The 25224-nt window shown below is 40.9% G+C and overlaps 1 protein-coding gene across 2 annotated transcripts in view; it reads left to right on the plus strand.

Moving 5' to 3' along the window:
- Positions 1-306: 306 nt before the first annotated feature.
- Positions 307-25224, plus strand: part of MLF1 (myeloid leukemia factor 1) — a 47730-nt gene continuing 22812 nt past the window's right edge. Inside the window, exons 1-3 of one of the 2 annotated variants that reach the window (XM_073674790.1) lie at positions 307-461; positions 17070-17226; positions 19883-19927. In XM_073674790.1, coding sequence (XP_073530891.1) covers positions 415-461; positions 17070-17226; positions 19883-19927 — 249 coding nt within the window. In that variant the 5' untranslated portion in view covers positions 307-414. The remainder of the gene's footprint in view (positions 462-17069; positions 17227-19882; positions 19928-25224) is intronic. The other variant, XM_073674791.1, reaches the window with a different exon arrangement.

A 25224-nucleotide genomic window follows, 5' to 3' on the forward strand; every position in this document is an offset into this window, starting at 1 on the left:
CACCTCTGCCTTCATGTACATCAGCTGATTATGGTCAGGGCAGGGAAACCATGACCAGGACAGTGATTTGCATCCTTTAGATGACACTTATTATGACGTGTGAGTAATGAGTGTGTGCAGGAATATTCATGTGTGTGGTGACTACTGGCCACTATAGTGAGCATCACATAAGACAACATGTAATTAGGTGCTTGTTATTTCCAGCCTCGGCCACTTGGCAGTGAGACTGTTGACAGTGGTTACTATGGAGACAAGAGGCCTCTCCATCTCCAGAGCTTTCTGCGGACGGAGAGCCAATCAGAGGCGTCGCTGCGGGTCACCTGACGTGCTGCTTTATATTACTGTGTCACCGGCTCGTCCGCTCAGTTCAGCGCTGAGCTCAGCTGGACTCGGTGTCGGCGGCAGCGGGGCACGATGTTCGGGAGCCTGCTCAGAGACTTCGAGGAGGATCCGTTTTTCTCGTGAGTTCCGTTTTGTCATGTGCAGGAGACTCCTCAGTGTTTTCACCACTGTACCCACTGCTGACACTCAGCAGCACGGGCGCAGTGGTTGTAACGGACTCGATGGGCGGCCAGTGACAGCTGAAAACATCAGCTGGGGAACTACAAAGCTCAGCAGGTGCTAGGTTATAGTAAACTGTGTCTGCATGCTGGAGAACTATTGGTCCCAGCATGCTCTGATGTGCAGTGTACAGGCTCCATATGGAGGCCGCCGGTGGGACGTGCATGGCCTCCTGTCATCGCCATAGTGCGCTGTATCTACAGAACTCTTCCATTGAAAAAGGTCAGAACCTCCCAAAGCTGCATTCACATGCCTCCAGGCTTCAGAGCGGAAATCTATCAGGGTCTGTGCTGAGCCTCTTGGTTGACTTTCCTTCTGTGCAGTGTAGATCTCACAGCTGGGACTGGACTGTGATCTGATCTGATAGAAGCATCTGAGTGTCCCACTGCCTATAGGAGCTGAGGGAGCAAGCATGCTGACTGTTTCCAATACAAGTTTTAGACTGCTGCTTAGAGGTGACATATAATCTCTATGGAGCAGCTCCTTCATTGAAGTGATCAGGACTAGAATAGACTCCTAGGCCCTCTAATACCGACCTCTGATATGAGTCAATGAGATGGGTCATCGGTCACTTCACAGCTGTCCAGGATGTGCTATTAGGCGTCCATTCTCCCAATGGCCGGGTCTCAATATAGTTGTTATTCTATATCATCTATTCTAAAGGATTAAAGAGCATGGAGTGAATAAAAAGTGGATCTGCTTCTAGGTTTGTACAGATTTGTAGCCTCTAAATGAAGTCAATATTGTTCTCATTCACTGTCGGCAAACAAATATCTTGGAAATGATGAGAACTTTAAAAAAATAAATAATAATGTAGTATAACATTATAACATTGGGATTGGGGCATCCATCAGATTCTGTCATTTTGACAAGAAAATAATGGTAAAGTGATGGACAGCGTCACTGAACCCCGATGGATCCTATCATCAGTTAATGATGTTCGTCTGGTGGCGTGGTTGACAGTCATATTTCCATCCAGTTTTCTCCTCCTGATACTGAACATAAAATGGAATTCCTAACGCTTATTTGAACCCAACAATAACTAAAACCGGGTAAATCCAGGGAGTCTGTAAATTCGTACTGTCCAAAACTCGGGTAGCATTAATCAGCCTCGTTGCACGATTGCAGACAGATAGATTTTTCTTTGAATTGCTCTGGCGTTTCAGGGAAAACCTAGTTTAAAGGGCCGGCCAGGGACCACAGGGAGAGACATGACTAGTTCAGCGTTGCTGGTGGCCAACTGCTCCCCTATTGCTATAGATTGACAAGTGTCTCCCATGAGTGTAAATATTGAGAATGGAGAGACCTATCAATCAACTAAAGTGGTACTGGCAGAAGCCATCCAGGGGCACCACCGGACTAGTCAGGTCTCTCCTTATGGACCATCAAACTTTGTTTTTTTTTTTCTGAAACGCTCTGGCACTAACGTTTTTCAGAGATACATATACCTGACTGCAATCATGCAGTCAGAAAGTGATCCATACTTCCCACAGTTTGGGCAGCGTGAGTCACCACCAGGACAAAAGTGGCCAGTTTTTGCTCTTATTTTATTCCTATTGCTTTCCTGAATATTCGTGGGGGGGGGGGGGTTTAGAGCTAATTTTTATGTTATTTTCCAAGGGAACATGACTTGTCTCTGTATTATTACTCTGTAAGCAATGTCCCCTTGGTAAAGACCATAAAAGTTAGCACTAAATAAAAAGGCCCAGATTTCTGGATCCGTAAGGCGAATTTAAAATTACTTATGGGAACTATGGGAATAAAATAACAAAAACTATCCACTTTTGACCTGGTGATAGATCCCCTCCAAGATACACTTGCTTTTGCATAGTTATTTTCTGCCCCAGAAGATGTTTCCATCAGTGACACCAATGAAGTACTCTGAAGACAATGTATTCTCTATGATTCTGCTCCCCTAAAAAATATATATACATGAATATATCCATAACACACAATGGTATTATTGGTATTATTGACTTTTGCATGAGGTTTCAGGATGCGTTCTTTGAGCTGCATAAACATGAGTGTTCAAAGTGGAGGCACTGCCAGAACGAGCTGGGGTATTATTTGATTAGCTCTGCATCAGTCTATATAATGTTGTATTGCACACCCCATTAATTTTTTCTATAACATAATATTAATAATAATTAGAGGTGAGTGAAGCTATTCACAGCACCCTGGTCCAGCGACCATGTCCGTAGTCTGTGGCCGTCAGACAGGAGCTGTGTGGACCCCCTCTTACAAGTTTGGATCCCTAGTTCTTCTTCTGTTGAGTAAATCCCAGCATAACGTCATTGTGATGTTGCACCGATCTACTTATAAAAATCAGTGCTGTGAATCTACTGATGTGGTCGCTGGACCAAGACCGTGAGAGGCCTTCTATTATAGCAGCTTATACTCGTAAGCCGAGTTCTGATCTAAAGTAATTATTATCCTTTCTGCCGAAAATGCTCCAGTTCAGCTATAAAATTTCATTTTCTGCATATACAATCCAGCATGGGTTATAATTTATCATCTGATGTCATGGTTAGTCTGACCAACATTTTACTGTGCACCAATAGCACTTTTATATTTGTTTATGAAAGATTTCTCTTTAATTGACAACACATATCAGAAAAATAAACATGAATACAGTGATGTGAAAGTGTTTTCTCCCTTCCTGATTTCTTATTCTTTTGCATGTTTGTCACACTTAAATGTTTCAGATCACAAAACAAATTTAAATATTAGACAAAGATAACACAAGTAAACACAAAATGCAGTTTTTAAATGAAGGTCTTTATTATTAAGGGAAAAAGAAATCCAAACACACAGGGCCCTGTGTGAAAAAGTGATTGCCCCCTAAACCTAATAACTGGTTGGGCCACCCTTAGCAGCAACAACTGCAATCAAGTGTTTGAGATAACTAGCAATGAGTCTTTTACAACGATCTGGAGGAATTTTGGCCCACTCATCTTTGCAAAACTGTTGTAATTCAGCCACATTGGAGGGTTTCCGAGCATGAACCACCTTTTTAATGTCATGCCACACCACAGCATCTCAATCGGATTAAGGTCAGGACTTTGACTAGGCTACTCCAAAGTCTTAATTTTGCTTTACTTAAGCCATTCAGAGGTGGACTTGCTGGTGTGTTTTGGATCATTGTCCTGTTGCATAACCCAAGTGTGCTTCAGCTTGAGGTCACAAACAGATGGCTGGATATTCTCCTTCAGGATTTTTTGGTAGACCGCAGAATTCATGGTTCCATTTACCACAGCAAGTCTTCCAGGTCCTGAAGCAGCAAAACAGCCCCAGACCATCACACTACCACCACCATATTTAACTGTTGGTATGCTGTTCCTTTTCTGAAATGCTATGTTACTTCTATGCCAGATGTAATGGGACATACACCTTCCAAAAAGTTCAACTTTTGTCTCGTTAGTCCACAGAGTATTCTTCCAAAAGTCTTGGCGATCATCAAGATGTTTTCTGGCAAAATTGAGACGAGCCTTTATGTTCTTTTTGCTCAGCAGTGGTTTTCATCTTGGAACTCTGCCATGCATGGCATTTTTGCCTAGTCTCTTATGGTGGAGCCATGAATGCTGATCTTAACTGAGGCAAGTGAGGCCTGCAGTTCTTTGGATGTTGTTCTGACGTCTTTTGTGACCTCTTGGATGAGTCGTCGCTGCGCTCTTGGGGTAATTTTGGTCGGTCGGCCACTCCTTGGAATGTTTACCACTGTTCCATATTTTTGCCATTTGTGGATAATGGATCACTATGGTTCGCTGGAGTCCCAAAGCTTTAAAAATGGCTTTATAACATTTTCCAGACTGATAGATCTCAATTACTTTGTTTCTCATTTGTTCCTGAATTTCTTTGGATCGCAGCATGTCTAGCTTTGTCTAATATTTAAATTTATTTTGTGATCTGAAACATTTGAATGTGACAAACATAAAAAAGAATAAGAAATCAGGAGGGGGCAAACACTTTTTCACACCACTGTATATCATAATATGCAATAGAAACCATGCATACTATAAGAACATGAAAATTGATCCGGCCTGCATTGAATGGGTTTTTACATGTGTTGGAAATGCAAATTAAAGAGGTATTTCAGAACAGTTCACTATACCACCCGATGAGCTGCCATCGCCGCAGCTATCCATCCAATGCGGGAGCGGTGCTGGACAACTCCTATAAACCTATTGATATGCTCCAATATTATGATAATTATACCGATGTCCTCAATTTAGTGTCTGCTTCTCATTAGGAAGCGCTACAAAATGTACACATGAAATATTTCACTTTTTTTTCCTGTAATATTAATATGAAAAATAACAGTAAAGGAAAGCACTTAGCGCATAGATTGGCCAATATGTGTGTGTTCTATAGCCAGCTTCAAGTCGTCTTTCATTGTTTGGTCCCTGTCCTTCTGTCACCTCTCTTGGGCTGAAATGCAAGCCTACAATTTATGGGTCAGGACTGAACCAGCTTACTACTTAAAATCACCTGAGGCTGATGGGGGAGGGAATGCATATGCCAAATAGAGAGTTTAGAAACGTAGTGAAAATGGCCAGCACATCCTTACTAATGTGAACAGGAGCCAACTGAAAAAATTCAAACTATAAAAAAGTCAATGTTGTCTCCTAAATTGCTAAGAGTGATTGCTCTAAGACCTTGAAACTGCATTACTGCATTTTCACTATGCTTCTCATTAGGGTTTGTTCCAACACAGCGAGCTCCACTTCCTCCCTGTGATGGCACGTGAAAGTCAATGGCTGTCTGGCTCATTGCAATAGCTAAACTAGTCGTCAGCCAGTCCCCTTCAAGCCTGTGACTGCTTATGGTTAAACATTGAAAAAGAGGGAAGCTGCCATTCTGTGTCAGAACGAGCCCAGAAGTGAATACCAATACATGTAATCGGTTTACTGTTTTTTGTTTTCAACTTTTTGTCTAGCTGAACAACCCCTTTAAAAAAAAAAATCTGTGCTGTAAGAAAAGAGAATGTTGCATATACTCGCTACGAAGAAAAAAAAAGTTAAATTGACCATTGTTGGACTGAACCAGTAGTCATAGAAGGACAGTTGAGTGCTGCAGACATAATCATTATAAGGCTCCATTCACACTTGCGTTGTACATGTCGGTGTGCTGTCTGTTTTTTGTTTTTCGGAAAGCACACTGATCCATAGTTTCATTGATCCATACACATTAGTTTTTAAAAAATGAATCTCAACATCGCACCTCATTCTGGTGTATGATTTTCACCTACGTGTGCCATCCGTGGTTTTCACGCTTAGAGCACTAACCCCTTACAGTCTGAGGCTGTTTACATGTCTGTGGGGTTTTTGCAGACTGAATGGTGGACAAGAAAACAGAGACATGGTCGTGTTTGATCCAGATTACAGATCATACTCACCCATTCAAATAAATATGTCCGTGACAGAACCGGACAGCATATGGATGCCATGCTTGTGTCATCTGAGTTTTGTCTGTTTTTTTTTTTACTGTTCAATGGGTAGGAGAAGGAAAGCGCCTGCTGCATTGATGGTAAAAACGGACAAGCAGACCAAAAATGGATAAAAGTGGATCTGGCAAACCAGTAGAAAAGGTCACTTTTTTCATATGAATGAAAGAAAAATTTTATACTAGGTTTAGAAAAAAATCAGCTGTTGTAAGGTTCACTAAATTCATGAAAATGTGTCCGAATAATTCATTAAGTGCCTATTGTGCCAGCATGCTAAATAAATATGCCAGCAAAGAACTGAAGTAGATGTCCGCTATAACTGATGTCACTGTCTGGTGTAAATTAAAGTGAGACCGTCAAGCTGAGGTTGACAATACTCGTTGGCCAAACCCCACTTACTTTTTAGAAAAAAAAATGCAAGGCTGGTGTAGAAATTGGTTGTCTTGCATAACGTGCATGATGAAGACAGGTGATGATATGTGTTCTCTATCCTTGTGAATGATTTTTATGATGCAGATATAGCCATCATTAAAAAGACAACACAGAAAGATATCTCGGCACTGAACAGTTTAAGGGTCCATTTCTACTGAGCTTAGCGCAGCGCTACATTTTCCACTTTTCTTTGTATTTTGAACGTACATAATTTTGCAGTTTATTATGTTATATTTGTTACTTTTATGTATTACATATTTTTATATGTTCAAAAAATGTTAAGCTGTCATTCCCACCTAAATGTGAATATAAACAGTGCTTTGCGCGCCCACCTTATATCAGATGAAGGCTTCGGTCTGGAGCCAAGAACCAGTTTGTGATTTTTGAAAACTCTAAACAAAAGGTATTTAATTTTAATTACCGCATCCTCACCAACTCCACTGGCAGTGCACCAACACAACCTTCTATGTTTTTATATCGCTCCTGGTTCTATTGTCGTACTACGGATATTATTCGGTGCTGCGCCTCACCGCCTCTACACCAAGTGCTACACCCCACACCAATGGATTTAACAGCCTTTACAGCGCCAACGTCCCCTCTAATTTTTTTATATTATAGCACAAGGCACGGATGCCCTGTATAGCAAAAGGATCTTTTCTAATTATATTGTGCCCAGATTCACCGTGACTTGTATATTAGTGTAATGGATCAGGACAAACTCTTCTCTGTCAATGTCTGCAGTTCATGAACATGTTATTATTTTTCTTGATAAATGGTGGAAACCTGATATTGTAACTTGTAGCCAGCACGGTGCTGAAATCCAGACATTTTAATTGGAATGGAGGATGATGCTGGTGTAGAAAGGAGTAAATATACCAAAGCCTGGCGGGAGGTCACCGCGGCCTCAGAGTAACCTTAGAAGTGAACGGAGATGTGTTCTAAGTATAACGTGGATTGAGCGTGTTGATAGAAGACTTTAGGCAGTGCACTGTAGGGTTTTTGGACTCGCATGCAAGATCGTCTGTTGGATAAATCCATGTAAAGCCCCCTTTTAATCTGATAACATTTGCAAGGAGAACACAGTACAGTACCTAGAAATCTAGTTGTGCTCCGTGGCGGCCGGATAGACTTGTAATTTTTTAGTACAGGTGTATAATACTAGTGTTGAACTTTCATTGTAGATTTGCCTGTGATAACTTGCATTATAGTATTAGTACTCGGTGATCTGGTGGCAGTAATGTAACATTACCCTGTGTGATGATACTGCTACAGTTAGGCTATGTGCCCACGATGCAGAAATGCTCCGGATTTTACCTGCGCGTTTCTGCATCTCCCTGGCAGAAAAAACGCATGCGGATTGTACATGAGTTTTTCCTGCCAGGGACATGCGGATGTGAAGCGTTCTTCACATGCATTTCCGCATGCGGGTTGACAAGCGCTTTCCAAGCGATTTTTAGTATCACTTGGAAAGTGCTTGACAACTTGGTCATACTATATAAATCCATGCAACTGGCATTGATTTATACAGTGTGACATTAAAGAATGGTAAAAAAAATAAATATTATACTTACCTTCTGATGGCCCCCGGAGTCTTTATTCGATCCGTCCTGGCTTGCCAGCAGCTCGCGGTACACTGAAGGACCTGCCGTCACATGACTAAATGACGTCAGCGCAGGTCCTTCAGTCCACCGCGATCTGCCGACAAGCGAACACAAGCACAACGGGGGCCATCAGAAGGAAATTATAATATTTATTTTTTTATTTTATTCTTTTTTTTACAGGTTCTATAGTACCCGGGTCCGGATGAGAGTCTCCTCTCCTCCACACCCGGGTATCATCCGCACATTGGAACGCATGGAATGCGCATCTACATATACAGTGATGCGGAATCCATGCGTTCCTATACAAGTCAATGGCGGCGAAAACGCCGCGCTTCCGCAAAATAACTGGTAGTGCTGCGTAGTTTTCCGCAATGATAATCCGCAGCGGAAATTTCTGCAGCATGTGCACAGCACATGCGGATTATCATTGGGGAACATAGCAGACCTTCTACCATGCGTTTTTTAAGCATTTCGCAGTGGAATTGCCGCTGCGGAAACACTTAAACGCATCGTGGGCACACAGCCTTATAGTGATTATTACTTAATGTTTGTGTTATGTGTTTACCGTACTGAAAGATGAATGTTACATAAATAATTTCAGTAACCCCTAACGGACGCAGACAATTTTTTGCTTTCGGTTTTTAATTTTTTACTTCCCTTTTTCAGTCGTAACATTTTTTTTTCTTTATACATAGATATATCAGGGCTCGTTTTTTTTGCATTTCAAGTTGTAGTTTTGAAAGACTTCATTGCCTTTACCATATAGTGTATAGAGAAATGGGAAAAATGTGTAAAATAGTGACACCTCCTCTCCCTCCAGTTTTCTTGTTTTTGGGTTTAATTTTTACAGTAATAATTGTGCAGTAAAAATAACCTAGGAGCATGATTCTTCAAGTCATTGTGGTTATGACAATACCAAACATCCATAGTTTTTTTTTTTTGTTTGTTTTATTTTTCAAAAAACTTATTAACCATTTTCCTAGACCAATAACTTTTCTTTAAAATTTTTCTGAGGATGGAGCTGTGTGTTTTTGCACGTTGAGCTGTAGTTTTTAGTAGTGGTATCACTTTGGAATACATACTGTATTTTGTTTTTTTTTCATTGCATTTTTCATGGCAAAATGGCAATTTTGACATTTTAATTTATTTTTTTATATTTGCAACATTTATGTACTAAACAATTCTATATTTTGATCAGACTATTACAAACACCAGCAATACTGAATATGTATATTTTTTATTACATTTTTTTTTCACTTGGGGGGAAAAAGGGGTAATTTGAATTATTATTATTTAAAAAAAAATACTTTTGACTTTATTAGTTTCCACTTGACTTAAACTGTGATCATTCTAGTTGTATACACTAAAATACTACAGTATTGCATGATATAGTCCTAATCATGGTCTCCAATTACGCCCAACCTATAACTGGGTAGGGGGTTTCGCAAATGAAGCAACATGGCAGTGACGCAGGCCTTTAGCAGGTCCCCTGCCAGGGCAACCCATCGGCACCATGCAATCGCATCTCAGGGGGTGATCTCTTCTCCCTGACTAGTCCTGCATCCGATCCTCTAAGCATACCCCCCTCACATGGCTGCCATCCTCTATACATTCCCTGTCTTTGTAGGACTGCTGGAAATCTTGCCCATGAGGTTCCAGCAGTCCTACCCTGATGTGGATTGTAGGTAAGATGACAATCCTGCCCGGGGGCATGATGGGATACTGGGCTAGTCCTGACTTATTTGCTTATGTCAAGTAGCAGATTAAAATGTCATTTTTAAAATATAGCAATGTTATTGTGCCACTTAAAAAACCTTACGCGGGTTATAACTCTATAGTATCAGTTTTAGTCAGTTGGCCCAATTATTAGAAGTGTCCTTTCCATGACAGACAATTGAAGCTAATTTTTTTTCCACCGGCTGCCGTCAGTATGGCATAAGGCCATGTTGTTACAATAGTATAATAAAGTAAACTCTATCAAGATAGATTGAAGCATTTAATAAATCGTGAATAGCATTTTGTATGTATTTGAGAGGGCACAGCTTCTGAAGAACCCATAGGTGTAGAACAATCAATGTATTATGGGAAGGGCTGGAGATAACAGGGTAGTGCTAGGAGGATTACCTACAGGTTATTTTGCTTGGAAAGGGTATTTATTGTATATTGGAATAGTTTAGAATATTTCCCCAAGAGAAGGAAAACCTATTAACATATATGGTAAAGCAGCCAAAGATTTAAGGTATATTTACTTTTAATGGGAAAACATTCAGGTTGTGCTGACTCTTTTTAGTTTGTCGGCCCCTTTTCCTTATTTAGTGGGGCTATGCTCAGTCCAGCTTTACATTACCTAAACCAGTTGCATTTCCTTGGACAATCATAGAGGATTGAGCCCTGGAACATATTCTCATTCTGCATTGATGGTTTCATGACATCATCAGCTGGATGAATGTTCCTTAAAATTGATTTTCTTTCAAGTCTGTGTCGGAATCTCATTATTCTTTCAGTGGTATGTTGGAAAATTGGCCAGTGCTGTGTGAAATCTCTTGGACAGCTTTAATGTACGATATACAGCAGTTTCTGCCAGGCATCTTTTTATGAAGGAATGATACAATATGTGACCGATCATATGAAATTACTCTTTGATATATTGTGTTTGTAGTTAATCATTTCGCCACACCGTCTTCCTCTTATGTAACGTTTTCTTTCAGGCTTTGATGTAACATTTTTTTTTGTTTTTATGTAAATGAACACTTTGTAAAACAACTTTGTAGACTTTCAAAACTTCAGCCAAGTATTAGAGGGAATAAATATTTCTTATGGTAAAGTCTCTGCCCGGTCTTTTCGTTGGCTTCCCTTCACTAATTCTGGCACTACTCCTTGCAAATTCATGAGAATAAGGTTAAGCATCCATATTTAATCTTCCCTTACAACTCATCTATTTGCATTATTTCAGAAGTGTCAATGTCCAGGGGACCAAACAGAATCTTTCATGAGCATCTAAATTACATATTTCACTTTGCTTTATGGTCACCCCCAAAATAAATTTTCCCTCAACACTATGTATCCCATTGTGCACCCTCCTATTGTACCCACACTACCCTGGCAGGGCTACTGACAGACAATTCTAGTTGACAAAAAAATATAATTTTGCTCCTATGTGGCCAATTAGTGTAAATGCTTTCTTTATTTTACATGTAATAATGTTTCTTTTTTTAATTTGGCAAAAAAAAATGCTACAAAATATTTTGAATCAGGAACCAAAGCTGATCTTTTTAGGACTGAACCCATCCTGGGTACAGTGATAATGATATTATTCTTGTGAGCAAGGTTACATTTTATGACAAAGTGAAGTTGTGTTAAGGGCCAGGTTTTATATGGCTTTGGAAATTAAATAGCGTTTACCTTAAAATAAACCAGATTTCATGTCTGGACATGTTTGTCACAGGTTCTTGGAACCATGAGTCTGCACCTACTAAAAATATATTCGTCACAATTTTTTAATTATCACTTGTCTGAGAAAAGCAACACGGTAATCTAATATAGAGCCGCCACATGTTTAGTCAGTATTTTCTTGCATCTGTGATTTCCAGGGATATTTTTTTCTTTCATAAGAGGCTTTTCCTTTTTTTTAATGAAACACATTGAGAAATTAAAAAAAAGGTTATAGGGTATGGTCATGTACAGAAGATTAGTTAGAGATATTTCTGCAAGTGAGAAAATCCTTCTGCCATATCTGAATAGGATTTGTAAAAAGTCACACGTGCTGCAGAAAGGTGATGTCACTCCCTGAGGAAGCACGCTGCGAAACATGAGTTGGAGTGTGAGGCAGAGGAGCAGAGGAACTTTACACCAAAGAAACTGGGTCTGTATTGTTTTATGAAGTGTCCTGCACATTGCCTTTTAACCTTTCATCACTTCTCTGCACATACAGTTCTACTTACATTTGCTATATCAATCTGGTATAGTGTACTGTACATCTGTTGGGACACCATGAAGGTTGGGATCCATTATTAGTACATTCTCTGCTGTTTATACATACATTTATACACACGTATCGCTTTGTATATTGATAGTGTCTGGTAATGACACCTTTTATTGTATGTTCATTCTAGATACTGATCTAATTCATTGGGCAGTTGTCCATAAACTTTGTTTCTCAATGACCCTCTGCCTGCTTACATGATTTCTTTTTTTGTATGAGTCTTCAGTGTGGTTTTTAATACGTGTTGTGGATAATCAACTTGTATATCAACAATGCATCTATTTCTTTCTTTATTTTGTGTGTTTTTTCATTTGTTTCATGCTCTTTGAAGGTTCTATTTTCTGGTATTTAAAATAGGATGATGTTTGAGGTTATGAATACGCTACTTAGTGGAGGTGTCTCCCCTTCCCCATACGTCATCTTTGGAGCACTGTACTGCTTTCCCATATAGCCATATTGTCTTTACGCTGAACAACTGAACCGCACCTTTTGTGTGTTAGGGTATGTGCACACTGAGTATTTGCAGCAGATTTTTCAGCACCAAAACCCCATTTTTTTCCCATTTACAGTGGTTTGCAAAAGTATTCACCCCCTTGTCTTTTTGCCTATTTTGTTACATTATAACCTGTGTTTAAATATTTTTGTAATCCGATTTGCGTTTGATACATCAGCACTAAATAGTCTACGTTGGTGAAGTGAGAAAAATATAGGCGTAAATTTAAATTTATGGGATCAAATAACTAAAAATTGGCATATGCATACAGTTGTGCTCAAGTTTACATACCCCGGCAGAATTTTTCCTTTCTTGGCCTTGTTTCAGAGAATATAAATGATAACAAAAAACTTTTTCTCCACTCATTGGTTGGGTGAAGCCATTTATTGTCAAACTACTGTGTTTTCTCTTTTTAAATCTTAACGACAATCAAAAACATCCAAATGACCCTGATCAAAAGTTCACATACCCTGGTGATTTTGGCCTGATAACATGCACAGAATTTGACACAAATGGGTTTGAATGGCTACTAAAGGTAACATCCTCACCTGTGACCTGTTTGCTTGTAATCAGGGTGTGTGCATAAAAGCTGGTGAGTCTCTGGGATCCAGACAGACTCTTGCGTCTTTCATCCAGCCACTGACGTTTCTGGATTGGGAGTTACGGGGAAAGCAAAAGAATTGTCAACGGATCTACGGGAAAAGGTACTTTAACTGTATAACATAAGAAAGGGATTCAAAAAAATATCCAAGGAATTGATAATGCCAGTCAGCAGCGTTCAAACTGTAATTAACAAATGGAAAATCAGGGGCTCTGTAAAAACCAAACCACGGTCAGGTAGACCAACAAAGATTTCAGCCACAACTGCCAGGAAAATTGTTCGGGATGCAAAGAAAAAGCTACAAATAACATCAGCCGAAATTCAGGACTCTCTGAAAACTAGCGGTGTGGCTGTTTCAAGATGCACAATAAGGAGGCACTTGAAAAAAAAAGGGCTGCATGGTCGAGTCGCCAGAAGAAAGCCATTACTGCGCAAATGCCACAAAGTATCTCGACTACAATATGCCAAACAGCACAGAGACGAGCCTCAAAATTTATGGAACAAGGTAATTTGGAGTGATGAGACCAAAATTGAACTTTTTGGCCACAACCATAAACGTTACATTTGTAGAGAGGTCAACAAGACCTATGATGAAAGGAACACCATTCCTACAGTAAAGCACGAAGGTGGATTGCTGATGTTTTGGGGATGTGTGAGCTACAAAGGCCATAGGAAACTTGGTAAAAGTTGAGGGAAAGATGAATGCAGCATTTTATCAGCAAATACTTTAGGCAAATTTTCATTCATCAGCCCGGAAGCTGTGCATGGGACGTACTTGGATGTTCAAATATGACAACGATCCAAAACACAAAGCCAAGTCGACCTGTCATTGGCTACAGCAGAACAAAGTGAAGGTTTTGGAGTGGCTATCTCAGTCTCGTGGCTCAATGATATTGAGGTCAGTATGGGGAGATCTCAAGCGCGCAGTTCATGCTAGACAGCACAGGAATTTACAGGAACTGGAGGCTTTTTGCCAAGAAGAATTGGCAGCTTCACCATCTGAGAAAATAAAGAACCTCATCCATAACTACCACAAAAGACTTCAAGCTGTCATCGATGTTAGAGGGGCCAATACACGGTATTAAGAACTGAGGTATGTGAACTTTTGATCAGGGTAATTTGGATGTTTTTGGTTGTCATTAAGATTTAAAAAGAGAAAACACAGTACGGTAGTTTGACAATAAATGGCTTCACCCAACCAATAACCATGAGTGGAGAAAGTTTTTTTTGTTATCATTCATGTTCTCTGAAACAAGGCCAAGAAAGGAAAAATTCTGCTGGGTTATGTAAACTTTTGAGCACAACTGTATGTATTCACCCATTTTGCTATGAAGCCCCTAAAAATTTTCTGGTGCAAGCAATTACCTTCATAAGTCACATGCTTAATGAAAGGAAGTCCACCTGTGTGCAATCTAAATGTCACATGGTCTGTCAGGATATACACACCTTTTCTGAAAGGCCACAGAGGCTGCAACACCATTAAGCAAGAAGCACCACTAACCAAACACCATAAAGACCAAGGAGATCTCCAAACAAGTCATGGACAAAGTTGTTGAGAAGCATAAATCAGGGTTGGGTTATGAAAGAAAGAACATGGTACCACAACAAACCTACCAAGTGAGGGCCACCCACCAAAACTCTCAGCCAGGACAAGGAGGGCATTAATCAGAGAGGCAGCACATAACTCTGCGAAGCTCCTTCAGGGTTATCTTTGGTCTATCTGTCCACACGAGCTTTATAAGCCTTACATTCCATAGAGGTGTCCTTTATGGAAAAGTGGGCAGAAAAAAGCCTATACTTACACAAATTGTATGGCTTGTTTTGAGTTTTTCCAAAACACATGTGGTAAACTCAGGCTCCCCAAATGTATGGAGTTAGGTGCTGGGGTTAGAGGAGTTCAAAATTGAAATTTTTGACCACCAAAGTAAATGCTATGTCTGGTGCCAAACCAACACAGCTAATCACCCCAACAACACCATCCCCACAGTGTAACGTGGTGGCAGCATCATACTGTGGGGAAGTTTTTCGGCAGCAGGGACATGGAAAATGGACTGAGTCCAGGGGTAGATGGATGGTGCGAAATACCGGGATATTCTTGAGCAAAACATGTTTCAGTCTGCCAGTGATTTGAGACTGGGATGGAGGTTCACCTTCCAACAAGACAATAACCGAAAGCATACTGCTAAAGCAACACTTGAGTGGTTTAAATGGAAATGTGTAAATGTTTTGGAGTGGCCTAGTCGAAGCGCAGACCTTAATCCAATTGAGAATCTCTGGTCAGACATGAAGATAGATTGCTGTTCATCAGAGGAAACAAACTTGAAGAAGCAGTTTTGCCTTGAGGAATGGGCAAAAATCCCAGTGGCAAGTTGTGGAAAGCTCATATAGACTTATCCAAAGCGACTTACAGCTGTAATTGGTGCAAAAGGAGGCTCTACAAAGTACTGACTTTAGGGGGCGAATAGTTATGCACACTGAAGTTTTCAGTAATTTTGTCCAAATTTCTAAACTACTGAAGGTTCCAGTGAGCACTGTTGGGGCCATAATCCGGAAATGGAAAGAACATAATTTCACCATAAACAGGCAACGACCAGGTGTTCCCCACCAAGATTTTTGACAGAAGTGAAAAGAATTTTCAGAAGAGTTGTTCAAGAGCCAAGGACCACTTGTGGAGAGCTACAGAAAGACCTAGAATTAGCAGTTAAAATTGTTTCAAAGAAAACTATAAGTAATGCCCTTAACCTCCATGGCCTGTATGCATGCTAATCATGCAAGTCTGCTCAACAACATTTAGACAAGCGTGTGAAATACTAGGAAAATCTAGTCTGGTCAGTAGAGAACAAAATGAAACCCTTTGGATGACATAATGCACACCATGTTTGGAGGCCAAAAGGCACTGCGTATAACTCCAAAAACACCATACCAACAGTGAAGTTTGAAAGTTGGAACATCATGATGTGGGGCTGTTTTTCAGCATACGGCACTGACAAACTTCATATAATTGAAGGAAGGATGGACAAATGTACCAAGACATTCTTGAAAAAAATCTGCTGCCATCTTCCAGGATGATGAAGATGAAACAAGGGTGGATATCTCAGCAAGACAATGATCCCAAACACACAGGGAAGGAAACTCAATTGGTTTTAGAGAAAGAGAAAATAAAGCTGCTAGAATGGCCCAGCCATCAACTGACCTGAATCTAATAGAAAATTTATGGAAGGAACTAAAGCTCAGAGTTCAGAGAAGGAGCCCCGAGACCTTCAGGATTTGAAGAGTTTGTGTGGAAGAATGGGCCAAAAATCACACCTGAGCAATGCATGTGACTAGTTTCTCTATACAGGAGACATCTTGAAGTTGTCATCAACAACAAAACTTTTGTACAAAGTATTAAATAAATTTCATTAAGCATTTTCAATACTTTTCCCATGTGTCATTTATCATTATTACACATAATTTATGGACATCTATGGTTTGATTTCTTTGATGAGAATTTCATGTCAATAGCACAGTGGCTCAATGGTTAGCACTGGTGCCTTGCAGTGCTGGGGTCCTGGGTTCAAATCCCACCAAGCACAAAATCTGCAAGGAATTTGTATGTTCTCCCCGTGTTTGTGTGGGTTTCCTCTGGGTTCTCTGGTTTCCTTCCACACTCCTCCAAAGACATACTGATAGGGAATGTAGATTGTGAGTCCCAATGGGGACAGTTCCGATATTGTCTGTAAAGCGCTGTGGAATTAATGGCGCTATATAAGTGAGTAAAATAAATAAATAAATGGCACCTTTAGAAATATATTTACGTAGAAAATTGATGACATGTTTAATACTTATTTCTCCCGCTGTATCTGTACATAAGGAAAAATAATTATATTTATAGTAATAAATATAAAAAGCACACTGATCTCATACATCTTGTAGTTTATACATTGCCACTGACGATAATCCTGCCGTTTTTATAGGGATCCATTCACCGCACACCAAGAACATGTGAGACAGATGATGAGAAGTTTCTCTGATCCTTTTGGCCGTGATCCCTTTTTCAGTATCCCAGATGGCAGATCTTATGGCCGGAGAGGGCAGCAAGGTTCCCAGGTGGCTCTGAGAGAAGATCACAGGGTAAGCGTTCTCCAAGCAGTTCCTCGGTTCACACTGCTGTCATCAGCTGAGATTTTATAGTCCGATTCATTTCAAAGCGCTGATTGTTACCATAGGTCCAGGTTTTGTAATGCCGGCTTGTGGCTGCCCAGGTTTTAGCTTCTCTTTTCCTGTGATATAATCCCCAGCTGTTGCCCGCAGTACCATTCCTATTATAGAGTAACACTCATTAATACTGTTCTATTAACAACAGTTTCAGCTACCTAGCGAGGCCAGTAATTACACTTACAGGCACTGATGTACGAGTTTAGTACTGTTGAGCCCCTAGAACAGATGTCCCTTTCTATACCGCTCAGTGTGTAGCTGATAAAAGCAAGCCTGGCATTCTTCCATCAGCTATATATAGAATGTCAACTCCGTCCCCTGAAATCAGCCCTCCGCCTCACTTGCATGGTTTTCTGTCGTAAAAAGTCCAGTATAGAAGACATGCAGCAAGTAACAGGTTAATCACAAAGGCAGTACTATCTGAACCCCCAGGAATGTTACACCAAGAATGAAGACACGGCGGGGGGCGCTGGAGTTCTGCCAGGTTCACACACTGTAATCTGAATGTAGACACCAGCAGCTCAATAAATGAGCTTCAGAGCCATGGGCTTGAGAGACATGTCTTTCTTAGTAAATGCTTGAACTTTCTACGAAATTACACTTTTGGAGTAGCTTTTCTAGTAACTCTACATCGTGCCGTTCCCCTGCTTCTCCTACTGGGAATTCATGAAGAAATTGACAGCTGGGTGTTGCCTTTTCCTTTGGGTGTGTGTCCTTACATAGCCTGGTACAACACTGATTGGGCAGTTTCATTGTCCTTCTACTGGTAACACCCAGTTGTCAATTCTGAAATCTCCATATATAAGACAGTGGACTATCTAACTACCTACACCCTACTTTATGTTTGTGGTCCTCGTTGTGTCTTAATCAATTATCACAGCACTTTACACTGTGTTCCAAATTATTATGCAAATATTTTCTCAGATTTCCCCAAATTACCTATATGAATTGCAGTCATTGTAATTTTCCAGTCAAATAACTATTAGAGTACAATTGAAAGGTTTTTGTACAAACTGCCTATGATAACAGTATATTTTTTAAAAAATAAAAAACTCAAACTGCACTCAAAATGCATGTTCCAAATTATTATGCACAGCAGAGTTTTCAACCTTTTCATTTTAATAAAGAACAAAAAAATGGTCATTTTTGAAATTATAAGCATTAGCAGGTTATTACAAACTGAAATCAAACAGTTTTCAACTCAAAACTTTATTCTAGGTGATGTTACAATTGCACATAGGACCCCTTGTTCGAAAGGAGCTTCTGAACTCTCTCGTCCATTGAATTTGGCAGGTTTTGGATGGTTTCTGCTTCCAATTGTTTTGCATGAGGACAGAATACCCTCCCAGAGCTGTTGCTTAGATGTGAACTGCCTCCCGCCATCATAGACACTCCTTTTGATGATGCTCCCGAGGTTCTCAATGGGGTTGAGGTCAAGGGAGCATGGGTGCCACACCATAAGTTTGTCCCATAGCAGCCAGAGATGCAGATGTGTTATGTGCAGCATGAGACGGGGCATTATCATGCATGAAAATGATCTTGCTGCAGAATGCACGGTTCTTCTTCTTGAACCATGGAAGGAAGTGCTGTTTGAGAAACTCAACATACATTATGGAGTTCATCTTTACCCCTTCAGGGATCCTAAAAGGGCTGACAATCTCTCTCCCATGATTCCAGCCCAAAACATTACTCCACCTCCTCCTTGTTGGCGCCGTAGCCGTGTTTGCATGGGGTGTCCATCAACCAGCCATCCTTCACTCCATCCATCTGGACCATCGAGATCATTTCATGCATGATAATGCCCCGTCTCATGCTGCACATAACACATCTGCATCTCTGGCTGCTATGGGCATAAAAGGGGACAAACTTATGGTGTGGCACCCATGCTCCCTTGACCTCAACCCCATTGAGAACCTCTGGAGCATCATCAAAAGGAGTGTCTATGATGGGAGGCAGTTCACATCTAAGCAACAGCTCTGGGAGGGTATTCTGTCCTCATGCAAAACAATTGAAGCAGAAACCATCCAAAACCTGACAAATTCAATGGACGAGAGAGTTCAGAAGCTCCTTTCGAACAAGGGGTCCTATGTGCAAATGTAACATCACCTAGAATAAAGTTTTGAGTTGAAAACTGTTTGATTTCAGTTTGTAATAACCTGCTAATGCTTATAATTTCAAAAATGACCATTTTTTTGTTCTTTATTAAAATGAAAAGGTTGAAAACTCTGCTGTGCATAATAATTTGGAACATGCATTTTGAGTGCAGTTTGAGTTTTTTATTTTTTAAAAAATATACTGTTATCATTGGCAGTTTGTACAAAAACCTTTCAATTGTACTCTAATAGTTATTTGACTGGAAAATTACAATGACTGCAATTCATATAGGTAATTTGGGAAAATCTGTGAAAATATTATTTGCATAATAATTTGGAACACAGTGTATAATTCATAAAGCAACATCATATTTCACACTATTCTATAACAATTAAGGTGTTATACCTAGAAACCAGTCGCTAAATGTATGCTATACGGAAATTTCTGTTGACAACTCCTACTTTTTTTTTTTTTCCAGGCCTCAAGTTTAAGTCATATGCCTAGTGCTTCCTTTTCTAGTATGGTCAGTAGTCTATAACTGCTTCTGGTTTGTGGTCCTGTTTGAAGGCATGATACGTTCCTCTAACACTGGGTTTGGAGTATCATTGTACACTGCATGTATTATGGGCTAATTCAGATGAAAGATTGATTACCATAGAGTTTTATACCACATTACTTACGGGAATTGGCCCATGAAAAAACATTTATAAACTTTATACAGCAGCTTTGCATTGTCTACATCTATCATTCCCAGAGACTTGGTCACACATACACGGCCATTCCTTTTCAATACTCCATTTAGATGGGGAACACAGTACCCCTCAGAGGGACGTGCAGTAAATACACCTTTTTATTAATATAGAAATATTACATGTTTTTGTTGGCCAACCTCTGCAATATACATAAAAAGTGGATATACATATTAAGGCTGGCTTTAAAGGGAGCCTTTCAGAAATGTTATCACCCCCCCCCCCCACACCGCTTAACACCCCACCAGCCACTAAAATCAATAATGTGTATCTGTAGCCCTTTAAAAGATAAATTAATTGATCCATCTATTACTCCAAAGGGGAATTGTGATTTGAAATTCAGTCTGGAAGTGCATTGGGGCATGAGGATGCACTTACAGCTCCTCAGCCTCTGCTATATTACCTACATAGCAGTGTCCTCTCCTTGCTAACTAGCGGATTGTTTGCTCTGGTACACCCACTGTCCTGGCAATCGACCAGGAGAGTGCTCTGCTAGTTCGAAATTTATCGGTATCCGAGGAGCTGTAAGTGCATCCTCATACCCCAATGCTCCTCAAGACCCCAAAGTGCGTCATTCTGGAAGGAATGAACTTATCTTTTAAAGAACTACACAGCCATTTTATTGGTTTGGTGGGGGTGGCGATCTTGTCTTTTCCTCCATCTTACCATTAATGTGGGCAGATCGGCTTTGCAGCACCCAGGATGCATGCAAACACTCTCACATTTTTTCAATGTTAAAAGTTACCTCTCTTTTGCATATACACTTGATGATATGTTAGTGATTACTCCACTCATGACCCACCTCTGTAAGTCAGAAATGTATGAGTGGCTTCCTTTCTGGTGGACTCAAGACTTCTGACTTGGACCTTTTTGGATAGCTGCCATGAAGTACTACGTTGCCTGATAGGCCATGGCGTCCTCTGGCAAAATCATAAGTTACCTGGGGGTGCCAGGAGCTGACCCAGCATGATCAGCTGATCGTCGCAGGAGCCAAATGATAAACCCTAAAGTGCAGCTGTTTGGTGAATGGAAGGAATATACACTGCTCAAAAAAATAAAGGGAGCACTTAAACAACAGAACATAACTCCAAGTAAATTAATTAAACTTCTGTAAATTCAAACTGTCCACTTAGGAAGCAACACTGACAATCAATTTCACATGCTGTTGTGCAAATGGAATAGACAATAGATGGAAATTATTGGCAATTATCAAGACACCCTCAATAAAGGAGTAGTTCTGCAGGTGGGGACCACAGACCACATCTCAGTACCAATGCTCTTTGGCTGATGTTTTGGTCACTTTTGAATGTTGGTTCTGCTTTCACGCTCGTGGTAGCATGAGACGGACTCTACAACCCATAGAAGTTGTTCAGGTAGTGCAGCTCATCCAGGATGGCACATCAATGCGAGCTGTGGCAAGAAGGTTTGCTGTGTCTGTCAGTGTAGTGTCCAGAGGCTGGAGGAGCTACCAGGAGACAGGCCAGTACACCAGGAGACGTGGAGGGGGCCGTAGGAGGGCAGCAACCCCGCAGCAGGACCGCTACCTCCGCCTTTGTGTAAAGCGGAACAGGAGGAGCACTGCCAGAGCCCTGCAAAATGACCTCCAGCAGGCCACAAATGTGCATGTGTCTGCACAAACGGTTATAAACTGACTCCATGAGGGTGGTATGAGGGCCCGACGTCCACAGATGGGGGTTGTGCTCACAGCCCAACACCGTGCAGGACGCTTGGCATTTGCCACAGAACACCAGGATTGGCAAAGTCGCCACTGGCGCCCTATGCTCTTCACAGATGAAAGCAGGCTCACACTGAGCACATGTGACAGAGTCTAGAGACGCCGTGGAGAGCGATCTGCTGCCTGCAACATCCTTCAGCATGACTGGTTTGGCAGTGGGTCAGTAATGGTGTGGGGTGGCATTTCTTTGGAGGGCCGCACAGCCCTCCATGTGCTCGCCAGAGGTAGCCTGACTGCCATTAGGTACCGAGGTGAGATCCTCAGACCCCTTCTGAGACCATATGCTGGTGCGGTTGGCCCTGGGTTCCTCCTAATGCAGGACAATGCCAGACCTCATGTGGCTGGAGTGTGTCAGCAGTTCCTGCAAGATGAAGGCATTGAAGCTATGGACTGGCCCGCCCTTTCCCCAGACCTGAATCCGATTTAGCACATCTGGGACATCATGTCACGTTGCACCACAGACTGTCCTGGAATTGGCAGATGCTTTAGTCCAGGTCTGGGAGGAGATCCCACAGGAGACCATCCGCAACCTCATCAGGAGAATACCCAGGCATTGTAGGGAGGTCATACAGGCACGTGGAGGCCACACACAATACTGAGCCTCATTTTGACTTGTTTTAAGGACATTACATCAAAGTTGGATCAGCCTGTAGTGTGTTTTTCCACTTTAATTTTGGGGGTGACTCCAAATCCAGGCCTCCATTGGCTAATAAATTTGATTTCCATTGATGATTTTTGTGTGATTTTGTTGTCAGCACATTCAACTTTGTACAGAACAAAGTATTCAATGAGAATATTTCATTCATTCTGATCTAGGATGTGTTATTTGAGTCTTCCCTTTATTTTTTTGAGCAGTGTATTTGTTCCCAACCGATCACAAAGTTGCCCATAAATGACCATCTACTGTATAAACCAATTAGATATTTAAAAACATGCAAATCTGGAATGCAACCCTAGAAGTTTCACTTGCTATGTTAATTAAAGAAAATTCTCGCAACCTATTTTCTCATTGGTGTCAGGTGTCCCTCCAGTACTGCCTGTCATACTGTAGTTATATATGTCTGATCTGCTAGCAGTCAGGGGTGATGGTCAGACACACTTTATACAAGGTATCCTCCACATTTACCCTATCACCCACAAGTGTCAATGTTTCATTATATATCAGCTTTCACATATGATTTTGGTGGAGACATAAACATTTTAGGTCCCAGATCCACCAAAAATGCAATATCTATGAGGGCTGCTAGACAGTCCTACGTACAGTGCCTTTGTGGGAAACAGGTTGGATTTTTACATGAATCCCCCAAGAAAAGCGGTGACACAGATATTATTAACATCAAAATCTTCAGCTATATTTCCAGAAGCATATTTTCTGGGTATTCTACTGTTCTTCAAAATAAATCCATGATTTTCGGTGTACAACATGGCTTCCCATTGACCTCTAAATGCATGTGATCACATCTCAACTCTGCACTTATAGAACAAACTTCGCAAACTTTAACTTCATACTTAGAGACGTTGTCCAGGACTTTTTTTTTTTTTTTTTAGGCCCATAGTAAAAAACAAAACAAAACAAAAATACAGGCAGTTAGTTGCTAACTACCTGCCTGTTATACCCGGCACCAGCTTAGAGCGGTCACTGCCAGTGATTCAGATGCTCCATGTCTCACACCAAATTAGGGCAAAGAAACAAACACATAGCCCAAGTAAGAATTTGCCAAAACTTTAATAAAGACATATAAAGGTAAATACACACAATAATAAAATCAAAGACACACCACAGAAGAAAAAGGATGGAGAGTCTGGACCCCAATAGTATATAAGGCAAGTATCCTGCTTGTAGTTCCCCCAGGTAAATATATGACCACTAGTGTAACATTTAATGGAACTAAATACAAGGCAGCAAAGAATGGTATAATATAAAAAGATGACTAAAGATTACCAAAATGGTTATTTATCAAAATATATAAATATATATAAATGGCAAGTGAAGTATAGCTTAATAAAGTACATAAATATATATGGTATATAATAACACCACCCAGTTATACACATATATATATATATATATATATTACACAGTACAGACCAAAAGTTTGGACACACCGTCTCATTTAAAGATTTTTCTGTATTTTCATGACTATAAAAATTATACATTCACACTGAAGGCATCAAAACTATGAATTAACACACATGGAATTATATACTTAACAAAAAAGTGTGAAACAACTGAAAATATGTCTTATATTCTAGGTTCTTCAAAGTAGCCACCTTTTGCTTTGATGACTGCTTTGCACACTCTTGGCATTTTCTTGATGAGCTTCAAGAGGTAGTCACCGGAAATGGTCTTCCAACAATCTTGAAGGAGTTCCCTGAGATGCTTAGCACTTCTTGGCCCTTTTGCCTTCACTCTGCGGTCCAGCTCACCCCAAACAATCTCGATTGGGTTCAGGTTTGGTGACTGTGGAGGCCAGGTCATCTGGTGTAGCACCCCTTCACTCTCCTTCTTGGTCAAATAGCCCTTACACAGCCTGGAGGTGTGTTTGGGGTCATTGTCCAGTTGAAAAATAAATGATGGTCCAACTAAACGCAAACCGGATGGAATAGCATGCCGCTGCAAGATGCTGTGGTAGCCATGCTGGTTCAGTATGCCTTCAATTTTTAATAAGTCCCCTACAGTGTCACCAGAAAAGCACCCCCACACCATCACACCTCCTCCTCCATGCTTCACGGTGGGAACCATGTCACGCTGTCTCTGTATACTGGAGGTAGGGGGCCTAAGCTGACCCTAAGCTGGGGCCCTGACTAATCCCTCAACCTGGAGGTACTGTTAAAGGTACAGAGGTCCAGGCCGCCAGCGTAACCCCTACCTCCTGAGGATCCCTGCACCTAAGTAATCTAGTCCTGAGAAGGACCCCGATCACAACAAAAGGGGACAAGTAATAATATGCCCACACACAGTACTTAGACGAACGAGACAGTACAAGGGAAAAACCAAAACCACCTTGCATACAAAAACTACACAACTACAACAGAGGGAACACCAACGGGAAAGGAGGTAAATGATAAAGCGAGGAAAGGAAAAAACACTCCAAATACACTTCTCTGAAACTCCAAATACCACGATCCGCTCTGTTAGTCTGCATGAAATGCTTTCACCGACACTTCCCTAACAGACCAGCAGGCATTTGAAGGAGTCTCACTACAGCAGCATTGATTGCAGCTGGGCGAGGCTGGACCTCGTCTAGCACAGAGAGAGAGAGAATTAACTCCCTCACTGCCGAAAAACACAAAGCACCAAAAAGTCAGCTGCGAGAAGTCAGGCTGTGTAATCGT

The sequence above is a fragment of the Phyllobates terribilis genome, unplaced genomic scaffold, assembly GCF_046119375.1.
Source record: "Phyllobates terribilis strain yellow unplaced genomic scaffold, ASM4611937v1 Scaffold_3__8_contigs__length_932513732, whole genome shotgun sequence".
Classification (NCBI taxonomy): domain Eukaryota; kingdom Metazoa; phylum Chordata; class Amphibia; order Anura; family Dendrobatidae; genus Phyllobates; species Phyllobates terribilis.